The following is a 12144-nucleotide window of genomic DNA, read 5'->3' on the forward strand; positions in this document are numbered from 1 at the left end:
GATTCGACTGATCACAGAACAGTTTTCCACTCAGCCGCAGTCCATTTTAAATGAGCTTTGGCCCAGAGACGACGTCGGTGATTCTGGATCATCTTCATATTCGGCTTCTTCTTTGAATGATAGTTCAAAGTTTTAATGAGTTTTAACTGGCATCTGTGCATGGCAGCGCGAATTGTGTTCACTGACAATGTTTGTGGGAAATATTCCTGAGCCTATTAAGTGATTCCATTACAGAATCATGCCTGTTTGTGATGCAGTGCTGACTAAGGGCCAATATATCACAGGCATCTAGTCCGGTTTTTCACAGAGATTTCTCCAGATTCTGAGAATCTTTTGATTACATTATGTGCTGTAGATGATGAAATATTCAACCTCTTTGCAGTTTTATACTGAGGAACTTCTTTCTGAAATTGCTCCACTATTTGTCAGTGCAGTATTAGGAGGATTGTGACCCTCTGCCCATCTTTACTTCAGAGAGACACTGCAGCTCTAAGATGCTCTTTTTATACCCAGTCATGTTACTCACCTGTTGCCAATTGACCTAATTATTTGCAAATTGTTCCTCCAGCTGTTGGGTTTTTGTACCACTAACTTTTCCAGCCTCCTATTGCCCTCATCCCAACTTTTTTGAGACGTGTTGCTGTCATGAAATTCAAAATCAGCCAATATTTTTCATGAAATAGCAAAATATCTAATTTTAAACATCTGATATGTTTTCTATGCTTTGTTATGAATAAAATACGGGTTTATGAGATTTCCATATCATTGCATTCTGTTCTTATGTACAATTTGCACAATGCCCCAACTTTCTGGAATTGGTGTTGTAATATACCACAATGTTATTCTTTATCTGTAGTAACAGCAGTTTTAATGGGGAACTTTCCAGTCTCTTTGTTACATTTGTGTAGATGAATTGAGGTCTTTACGTTTCTGTCTAATTCACAGAGACCAAATGGAAGAATGCAGTTCAGATCGATATGATAAATCGGGTTTATCATCCATATTGAAGGTTTGTATTTATTGCTGAAATATGTTTTCTTGGCTGTTATGTGAATTAGCTTATATTTTATACAGCTGTATAATAATAAATTCACCATGTTAAAGGAAATATGTTTTAACTATGATTTACAAGTGAAATTCCGAAAAGGTTTGGTGTAAGTAGCTATAATTAAGTGTGACTGTTTATTTTAGTCACTAGAGGAAAAAGCTATGAAGTTCCTAAAGGACGAGCTGAAGACGTTTGTGAGGCACCTAGATCAGAATTACCCAGAATGCTCTGAACCTCAGCTGGAGGAGGACAATGGCCTGGACTGTGATGGTCAGATGCAGAAGACCAGTGTTAGAGAGGTAGCTCTGAAGATCACACTGTACATCCTGAGGACCATGAAGCAAAATGATCTTGCTGACATGCTGGAGAAGAGTAAGAGCTTTATAACATTATATACATGAACAATATTGTGCAAAAGTCTTAGGCATCCAGAGAAAAGGATGTTTAAATGGTCGTCATGTTGGTGTAGAACTACTATAACATGTATGTCAAAGTGTGTTTGCCATTTCAGAACCTCTCCCAAAATCACCCTAATATTTGCAGAAATCGTGCAGTATATCCACGTATTTTTATACTTGACCACTAACACACCTCATGTGGCTGATCAATATCTCACTGAGTTTTTAAATTAATTTAATTAATGAATGAAGTGAGCTGATGGTGAAATTTAACAAATACATGGACTGGCTGTGGTGCCCCTGAGGAGAGGTTTGGGAAATGAAAAGGGGTTTTGTGTGTTTTTTTTTGGTTCTGAGCAGATATACACTTACTACCCAGATAAATGGCTTTAAACATTTCCTTTGGCTGCCTAAGGCTTATTCAAGGTCCTGTATGCGGTGTTCCAGTAAAATACGCATGATAAAACTTTCAGTTTCACATTCACAGTCACAGGGAAATATCTGGATATGTATGTGTGAAGAAGTGTGTTTTTGGAAAATATTCTTCCTCTCATACTGGTCAGGATCACAGAATTAGTGCATTTTCCTCTCATTTCTTTTCAGGACAACTCATGCTGCAACATCAGCAGGAAATCAAATGTAAACTTAAGAAGCAGTTTGAGTGTGTATTTGAAGGGAAAGCTAAGGAAGGACAGCCAACACTTCTCAGTGAGATTTACACAGAACTCTACATAACTGAAGGTGGGACTGGAGCAGTCAATGATGAACATGAAGTGAGACAGATTGAAACAGCATCCAAGAAAAGGCGAACAGAAGATACTACAGTCAAGTGTAATGATATATTTAAACCCTTATGTGGGCGTGAGACACCTATCAGAACTGTACTCACTAAAGGGGTGGCAGGTATCGGGAAAACAGTCTCTGTGCAGAAATTTATTCTTGACTGGGCAGAAGGAAAAGCAAACCAGGATGTTCACTTCATATTCGCTCTTCCTTTCCGGGACCTGAATTTGATTAAATATGAATACAGTCTGATTGAACTGCTTCAGTACTTTGTCCCAGAACTGAAATCATTTCAATCCACTGAGCTGTTTAGGTACAAAGTCTTGTTCATCTTTGATGGTCTGGATGAGTGTCGCCTTCCTCTGGATTTTCAGAACAATGAGAGCTGGTTTGATGTAACAAAGAAAACGTCACTGGATGTGCTGTTGACTAACCTCATTAAGGGGAATCTGCTCCCATCTGCTCTCCTCTGGATAACCTCCCGGCCAGCAGCAGCCAATCAGATTCCTCCTGAGCGTGTCCACCAGGTCACAGAGATACGAGGGTTCAGTGATGCCCAGAAGGAGGAGTATTTCAAGAAGAGATTTAATGATCAGAGCCTGGCCAGCAGGATTATCACACATGTGAAATCATCAAGGAGCCTCTTCATCATGTGCCACATACCTGTGTTCTGCTGGATTTCAGCCACTGTGCTTAAGAGCTTTTTTAGTGAGACTGACAGGGGAGAAATTCCAAGGACTCTGACTGAAATGTACACACACTTCCTGATCTTTCAGACAAGTTTAAAAAATGACAAGTATATGAAAAACCATGAAACTAAGCTTAAGGAATACAGCAAGGAATTCCTTTTAAAACTTGGTAAACTGGCTTTTGACAACCTTGAGAAAGGCAATCTCATATTTTATGAGCAAGATCTGACAGAGAATAGCATTGATGTCACTGAAACTTCAGTTTACTCTGGAGTGTGTACAGAAGTCTTTAAAGAGGATTATGGGTTGTACCAGGAGAAGGTGTACTGCTTTGTGCATCTGAGCATCCAGGAGTATCTCGCTGCTTTATATGTGTTTCTGTCAAACTCATCAGCTGACTTGCTGAGGACTGCAGTGGATCAGGCATTAAAGAGCAAGAATGGACACTTGGACCTCTACCTCCGCTTCCTCCTGGGCCTCTCAACAGACTCCAGTAAGACTCTGTTACAAAGGCTACTGGGGCCGACAAGAATCAGCTCACATACCATAAAGGAAACAGCCCAATACATCAAGAAGAAAATACAGGAGAATTTATCTCCAGAAAGGACCATCAACCTGTTCCACTGTCTGACTGAACTGGGTGACAATTCTCTAGTAGAGGAAGTACAAAGATACCTGAATTCAGGAAACATTTCAGCAGATGACCTCTCACCTGCACAGTACTCAGCTCTGGCCTTTGTGATGCTGATGTCAGATGAGGAGCTGGATGTGTTTGACCTGAAGAAATACATCAGATCAGATAAACAGCACTGCAGGCTGCTGCCTGTGGTCAAGAACTCCAGGATGGCTCTGTAAGTGACGTGGGGATGGGAAATCATGTCTGGTCTGGCAGTAATACATGAATATTGTTTGAAATGTGTAATATATATTATGTATTTCTCCTCATGGATTAATAAGTGGGTTTTATTTTGATAATCACAGCTATAGCTGTTTGTATAGCAGTAGCTAATCCTGACCACAGACTTTATAATGACTGAAGGTAGTGATGTCACTTTTTGTTTGTTACTACGTTTCCATTCCCATCCAGTCTGCCTTCTGATCACAGGCACAGCATCCTAACCTGCTATAGAAACAGTGAGGGCTCTTTATCCACAGGGTGTATAAGTGGTATGTGAGTGTTATTGTCAGTAGGCGTGTTCATGTGATGGAGCCCAGAGCTGGGAGCTTCCGTATGACTGCTGTCTCTGGCTGCTCACTGGCGCCCTCTGCTGGCCTCAGCTGCACCTGGCTGAGGATGTGACGACACATCTAGTCCAGCAGACCTAGATAAACATTGTTTAAAATATAAAATGAATATGTATATATGTGATTTATTTCCCCTCTTTTATCAACAAGGTTCCATTTTAATCTAGTTTATATTAATTGAAGGTGGTGATGTAGTAAAAACCAAAAAGACAAGATTTCCACGACCATCCTTTGTGTAACTAATAACCAAAGATAGAGCATCATACAGAATGGTCCAGTTTTCATTAATAGTGGGAAAACCCCTCATATTCATTTCAGTTCTGGATGCTGTAGGAAGCATTTCTGTAAATACTGGGTGTGGTGCGTAACTCTTTAGGTTTGGACTCTGTGTCCATGAGCAGAAGGTCGCTGGTTCAGATCTCTTGGCTGGTAGAGTGATGTCATCACTGGGTCCTTGAACTGCAGGGGTGCTGGATGCTGGCCGATCCTGTGGTGCGACCCCCAATCTTCCTCTCACCTGTATATGTGTCGGCGTGTCTCTTGGAGAGCAAGATGGGAGGGGCGAAGACAATTTCCCCATGGTCTAAAAGCACTTTACAGCATCCCTGCCCAAAGCCCACAGTGAGCAAGTCAGAGGGGACAGTGGTAAGGAAAAGCTCCCTAGAAAGAAGAATCCTTGGGAGGAACCAGACTCAAAGGGGGAGCCCATCCTCCAGGGGGCAGCAGAGGAAGCCTTAACCCTACCCAGACTGAAAAGGGGAGCCCATCCTCCAGGGGGCAGCAGAGGAAGCCCTAACCCTAACCAGACTCAAAGGGGGAGCCCATCCTCCAGGGGGCAGCAGAGGAAGCCCTAACCCTAACCAGACTGAAAGGGGGAGCCCATCCTCCAGGGGGCAGCAGAGGAAGCCCTAACCCTAACTAGAATCAAAGGGGGACCCATCCTCCAGGGGGCAGTAGAGGAAGTCAAATGATCAAGATGGCAAAGTCCTAATTCACATTATCCCAATCTTAACATTTCAGTCGCAAAGTGGGGGGCAGGGAGGTGATGACAGGCAAGTGCTGGAGCTGCTTCAGATGGGAGGGCGAACAGTAGTACGGCAGCAGGGTAAACAGGGAAGATGTCACAGGCAGAAGGGTGAGGAGGCCGGAAGGACGTCACAGGTAGTGGAGACGTCACAGGCAGCGACTTAAGGATCCAGATGGGCACCCAGAAAGGAAGGCATTACAGTATCCAGCCTGGAAGTTATAAAGGTGTTAGTGTTTCCGCTTCCTGAAAGGAGAGCATCTTCCGAAGCTTGGCGAGGTTTCGTACATGATAGAACACAGCTTTAGTGATGCTTTTTATGTGAGCATCGAAACATAAATCTGAATCAACCAGAACACCAAGATCTCTGACCACTGTGTCAGGTTGGGTAGGAAGACCACCAAGGTTGAGGTTGTCAAACTTATTTCGAGCCACCTTCGGACCAGTTAACAGTACTTCTGTTTTTATGTCTTTAATATAAAGAAATTATTTACCAACCAGCACCAGATATCTAGTCGACGGTCTTCTAACCGAGAGCTGTGATGGATCATCCAGCTTAACAGATATATATAACTGTGTATCATCAGCAAAACAATGAAACTCAACACCATGATTTCTGATAATGTGACCAATATATACAGTATACAGTAGTGGCCCAGCACTGATCCCTGTGGGACACCATTGTAGGAATATTTAGCTTAGGTAAATTTTAATATCTCCACCAATATGTTTTGAAATTAATTGCCTTTCAATTAATTATTATTTAATGATGTTTATTAACTAATTTTTAGGATGAATGGTTAGTTCCTCCAAACTCAATTGCGAAACCCCGTTAGTCGGTTAATGTAAGACTTACATGGGATTCACGAGTTACCAGTATCGCTTAGTAACATGGAGTTAGAAGGCTCGTCCAGCGAGCTGCATCACCAGGTAATGTAAACGATCGGTAGTGAAGCTCCCCTCAAGGCCGATGAGAGAGAGTCTCGCGATATTTCAGTCGAGTTTGAGGTTTCAGAGCTTAGTAGCCAGATCGCACAGAGGCAGGACTATTGTGAGCACTCAATGAACGGAGGCTGAAGTGGTGTAAAAGACATGCATTTATTCCTAACTAACACTACAACTAACATAAGACAGACATTACATTTAACATAAACAACAAACACAAAATAACGGAATAGAACCAAAGAGAATGTAACATGAAAATGCAGTGACCAGATTTAAAATGGATAACCTTAAAAGGGAAATACTGTTCTGTAAAGCAAGCACAGTTTGTGGAAATACAACCCTAAAGTCATAAAGCAGGCTAACAGAACTGCTTGGGTTGTTAGAATGAAAGGAAGCTGGTTTACTTGTTTGCAGAGTGGAGGGGGTCTTGGCAGTAGGTCGCAGAGGTGATGAGCTGAGGGAATGGTAGCACCCAAGAAGGCGCGGCGTCTGGAGCGGTTGTTGGAGTGGAGCCCCTTGGATTCTCTCTCCTTGTGAAGCTTTAAGGTGAAAGGCTCTGTCTTGGTTGCAGTTCTCTGTTGGGTAGCAGGCCTTCACCGGCAGGCTTCAGGAGGGCTTCTCACGGGCTGCTCTTCTCCCGGGGCTTCTCTTCTCCTCCCTCTGCGGGGCTGATGTTCTCCTCTGCTCCTCTCTCTGTGAGGCTGATGTTCTCCTCTGCTCCTCTCTCTTCTTCCCCCTGCTCTCTTCTGAGGTGCCATGTTTTATGGTCTAAAGTTCATGTATAGGGATGACCAGGAATTGGACACCTGAAGCAATGGCTGATCATCTAGTTGGCAGGTTTTCAGAGGGGTGTCTGTGTCAGTCCTTTTGGTATTCATGACTAGACTGGTACCACTTTACCGAGGATTTTCATTAAACTGGTGTAACTACATACAGTTTCATGGTAACCACTGACCAGATTTGGAATCAGGAGTGATTTTCCATCAGTTTGACACCAAACATGCCATACCAGCCTGGCGGGTCACACCTCATACCATCTGTATTAATTAATTAACGATTTCTGATATTATGTATGTTAACAAATCCCATCCATATACATTATTGCTGTTTTGCGTTGCACATCAACAGAGGTTGCTACTTTGGATCATTTGTACGGACATTACATTACATATTCACATTTAAATAGCACATCTTACCCTTAGATAGGCGTGGCCGTTAGTTGGTGATAATACCAATTTAAATTGCACATCTGGGAACAACATGTTTTGGTTGGTGTGGCTTATCCCAGTTATCTGCTCTCCAGAATTGATAATATACACATTAATTCAGTCTTTTAATGCAGAATAGTAGAGGACAAAGAAGTGGTAATGGACCACAAAGATCAGATGAGGGCCACAGAGGATTGTGGGAAAGGGGGGGTTGTTAAACAAAGAAAGAAAGAACCTCTGATAGTTAGGAGCCACACTAAGATACCTGGTTACATTATTTAATTTTCAAGATTCCTCTGGGATAATCATGAGAGCATGTATGCAGGGGTAGCTAAACACTAAGATTGTCTAAGGACACACAAACATAAGCTATCTGGATATCAAGACTAGTAGTCATGAGTAAGTCAATATATAGGGAGTAAAAAGGCCGAACTTTCTTTTGGAAAGAAACTTTCTTTAGGGTGTTGGGTGAATGTGTGGTATGTAAGGCAGGATGTATGGGGAGGGGGTTGCGTGCCAAGTTGAGGGACCCCTGTCCTTGAGGTCCACTCTGCTGTCTGTAGGTCCCTAAATCTTTGGACCATAAAAGATGGAATGTTGGCCTCCCTTGTTATCTGTGTTTGTGTGTGTGTGTGTGTGTGTGTGTGTGTATGTGTGTGTGTGTGTGTCTGTATGAGCCGTGTGTGTGTATGTGTGTGTGTGTGCATGTGTGGGGTCACTGACCCCCCTTTTGTGCCTAGGCCAGCGAGTACCTCTCCTACCAGACTCGGCCTTGTCTCAGGCAGCCTGGAATCTCAGCCCTGTCGTATGTGCGTGTGTGATACTGCACCATATTTGACTTTAGTGATCTTGGAAGATTCATTGTTCACGTGGACAAACTGATAATGATCAGTTAAATAGGAGCCAAACCAAGAGAGGGCTGTCTCCTTAATGCCAACCACAGATTCTAGCCAGTCCAAGAGGATATTATGGTCCACAGTATCTAATGCTGCAGTTAAGTCTAGTAATACCAACACAGACATACAGCCACTGTCAGAAGCCATAAGCAAATCATTCACTACTTTGCCTGAAGCTGTTTCTGTGCTGTGGTTTGGTCTAAAGCCAGACTGATATAATTCATCAGCATTATTTTTCTGTAGGACAGACAGCTGGCGAGCAACAGCTTTTCCAGGATCTTTGAAATAAAGAAGATTTGAGATTGATTTATAATTTCCTGAATCACTAGGTTCAAGATTTGGTTTCTTTAGAACAGGTCTAATAACAGCTAGTTAAAAGGTTTTGGATCATATCCAAGCCTAAGAGACGAGTCTAACACATTTAACAGGGTGGTGCTAATCAGTGGTCGAATCTCCTTCAGGAATTTTGTAGGAATTGGGTCTACGAGGCTAGTAGAGGATTTGCAGGAGGAAACTAAGCGCAAAAGTTCTGATTGTTTTATAAGAAGGAAACATTCAAAGGTGTCATTATCAGTACGCATAGGACTAGCAGGAGGCTGGCAGCTGTATGTAGCTACAGACGTGCACTGGATGGTCTGTCTAATCTTTATTTTACCATTACAAATGTAATAACGTCATCACTCATAAAAACTTGTGAGATTGTGAGTTTAATGGTGAAGAATTCTGTGTTAACCTAGACAGAGATTCAAATAGGAATTTAGGATTATTTTTTTTCTCTTCCATGAGTCTGGAGAGGTACACAGACCTCGCAGTCTGTACTTAGAGAGGCTCCTTCCAGGTAGATCTGAAAACTTCTAGTTTAGTTGAGCCCCATTTGCGCTCTAGCTTGCGTGAAGCCTGTTTAAGTTACGCGTATGATCAGAGCACCAGGGGGCAGGTTTCTTATCTCTATGCTTTATCTTCTTAAGTGGAGCTACAAGATCTAGGTGCTGCGAAGCGATTTCTCCATGTGCACAGTTACCCGTTCAATTTCATTTTCACACGGGGCTTCAGATGTAAGGCTGAAGGACTGTGGAAGTTGGTTGAGAAACACTGTTGTAGTGAATGAGGCAATGGAACGTCTGATACTGTACTTTGGACCTGGAGCCGAAGGGAGGCTATACTGTGTATCAAACGTTAACAAGTAATGATCTGAAAGCAGAGGATTTTGAGGTTAGGGACCAGACAGTCTATACACAATAAGAATGGTGATTGGAGGTTAGGGACCAGGTGGTCTATACACAATAAGAATGGTGATTGGAGGTTAGGGACCAGGTGGTCTATACACAATAACAATGGTGATAGGAGGTTAGGGACCAGACGGTCTATACACAATAACAATGGTGATTGGAGGTTAGGGACCAGGCAGTCTATACACAATAACAATGGTGATTAGAGATTAGGGACCAGGCGGTCTATACACATTAACAATGATGATTGGAGGTGAAGATCTACAAAGAAATGATGCCGCAAGACTAAGAAGAAGAATTTCAAATGTGCTAAAGCTATAAGCACTTTGATCAGACACTCCCAGGTCAGACTGAAGTATTGCAGCAGCACCAGCACCTTTGCACCGGAAATGATAGATGAGAGAGAGAGAGAGAGAGTTGGGAAGCTCAAAATTCCCACCAGAAAGCTGCACTTGAATGGCTAAAGATAGAAGTTGGTGATGTGACAATACTGAACTTACAAGAATGGCGAACGCATGGTTACTGCAAGGGACAATGCTTGTGAAATTCTGCACAATGTTTCTTTTTAACTGCTTCAGAATCTTAGGCTAGAAAGCTGAACTGAAAACAAATCATGAATCCTTCTGTTGTCTTGCTTTGTATGTAGCCTAAGCGCGTTTCCCCAGCAAAGACGATAATCGCTGGTTAGTCACTGTCTGATATCGACACCAGGATACTCGTCTGATTACACTCATTACCGATAATATCGTCATATCACCCAGGCGTAATTGATGATTTGACATGTTCCCAGGTATAACAATACAGGGAGAAAAAGGATTTTACTCATGGGATCAGGAATCCAAGTGCCAGTTGCTGCTGCATTAGCTGCTGGGAATGTTCACATCTCCTCCTTTCAGTGATATGTGTCAAATGTGGGGACACCTGGCAGAAAGATGGCTGAGGACTTCTCTGGAAGCACTGGTCTGAGTGTTATGGGAGGTTCACGTCCATCTTGCTGTTGATGTGTTTCTATATATTCCTGTATATTCTGTGATTTTTGGCTGTAGCTTCTACTTAATGTTTTTACCTCTAGTTTTGAGCAAAGATGCACTGACTCACAATTAGTGATCATATGACTGCAGCAGATTGTCAGGACGCACAGAACACTCTGCAGACTATAATTCACTTTGAAGTGTAAGCTGTGCTGCTAATTATACTGAAAACAAATGCTTATTGTAATGCTTTGTATTTTACTAATGTGTAGGATGTGTATGTGTCTGTGTCTTAAAATGTTTTCTGTTTCAGGCTGAACAGCTGTGATCTCATAGATGAACACTGTGAAGTGCTGACATCAGCTCTCAGATCAAACTCCTCCCCCCTGAGAGAGCTGGACCTGAGTGACAATGACCTGAAGGATTCAGGAGTGAAGCTGCTCTCTGCTGGACTGGGGGATTCTCACTGTAAACTGGAGATACTGAGGTCAGTATTGCTGGGTATTTCACACTGTAAACTGGAGATACTGAGGTCAGTATTACTGGGTGTTCCACACTGTAAACTGGAGATACTGAGGTCAGTATTACTGGGTATTCCACTCTGTAAACTGGAGATACTGAGGCCAGTATTACTGGGTATTCCACACTGTAAACTGGAGATACTGAGGCCAGTATTGATGGGTATTTCACACCGCAAACTGGAGATACTGAGGTCAGTATTACTGGGTATTCCACACTATGAAGAGGAGATAGTGAGCAATTAGCTAAGGGAAAGGTAGGAGGGGGGGCTGCCTTGTCTTAGACACTAAACTGTAGTTCTTGAAATATTTATTAGAGCATCACATTTATTTACTAATTGTAATGGTGAGGTGATATTATTTATTGGGGAGTTTCTGTCTCTCTGCAGGCTGTCAGGCTGTAGAGTCACAGAAGAAGGCTGTTCTTCCCTGGCTTCAGCTCTGAGGTCAAACCCTTCACACCTGAGAGAGCTGGATCTGAGCTACAATCACCCAGGAGACTCAGGAGTGAAGCTGCTCTCTGCTGTACTGGAGGATCCCAGCTGTAAACTGGAGAAGCTGCAGTGAGTACAGAATATGCATTTTACACAAAAGTAACTGTACACCAAGAAAACCCACAATGCCTTTCAGCAGTTACATAATAAACAAACACAAACAGCTTCTGTTTTCTTCTCCTACTTCCTTATATCCCACAATCTTATCAGCCCTCCATCCATGATAGAAATAATTAAGCAGTGAAGCAGGAAACATCCATTCAACCATATAATCCATGCAAAACATTGGTGTTGTTCAGCAAAGTTAACGGCACTGTTAAACATACTGACTTTAACATGTTATGGACAAAAAAATAATGGACACCAAACAGAATCGGGATGATTGTTAAAATAATTTTTAGTAATTTAATTGTTTTCTGAAAATCCATTATGTCATGGCCCCTATTCTCCTCATTTGAATACAGAGCTGCAGTGTAATAAGTGGATTTAAAAGTGTTTAATTTTTTTAAGGGTGGGCCGGTGTGAACTCACAGAGAAATGCTGTGAGGCACTGGCTTCAGCTCTCAGATTAAACTCCTCACCCCTGAGAGAGCTGGACCTGAGTGACAATGACCTGCAGGACTCAGGAGTGAAGCTGCTCTCTGCTGGACTGGGGGATTCTCACTGTAAACTGGAGATACTGAGGTCAGTCTTACT

General features: G+C 42.5%; 1 protein-coding gene across 13 annotated transcripts in view; it reads left to right on the forward strand.

Moving 5' to 3' along the window:
* LOC125724886 (NACHT, LRR and PYD domains-containing protein 12-like) overlaps positions 1-12144 on the forward strand; it is a 110573-nt gene that overhangs the window by 36993 nt on the left and 61436 nt on the right. For 11 of the 13 annotated variants that reach the window (XM_049001316.1, XM_049001320.1, XM_049001314.1 and 8 more), the window contains 6 exons: positions 946-1009; positions 1192-1420; positions 2050-3769; positions 10750-10923; positions 11344-11517; positions 11959-12132. The exons of the other annotated variants lie outside the window; for them this stretch is intronic. In XM_049001316.1, coding sequence (XP_048857273.1) covers positions 946-1009; positions 1192-1420; positions 2050-3769; positions 10750-10923; positions 11344-11517; positions 11959-12132 — 2535 coding nt within the window. The remainder of the gene's footprint in view (positions 1-945; positions 1010-1191; positions 1421-2049; positions 3770-10749; positions 10924-11343; positions 11518-11958; positions 12133-12144) is intronic. 13 annotated transcript variants of the gene reach the window in all.

The sequence above is a fragment of the Brienomyrus brachyistius genome, unplaced genomic scaffold (assembly GCF_023856365.1).
Source record: "Brienomyrus brachyistius isolate T26 unplaced genomic scaffold, BBRACH_0.4 scaffold58, whole genome shotgun sequence".
Classification (NCBI taxonomy): Eukaryota; Metazoa; Chordata; class Actinopteri; order Osteoglossiformes; family Mormyridae; genus Brienomyrus; species Brienomyrus brachyistius.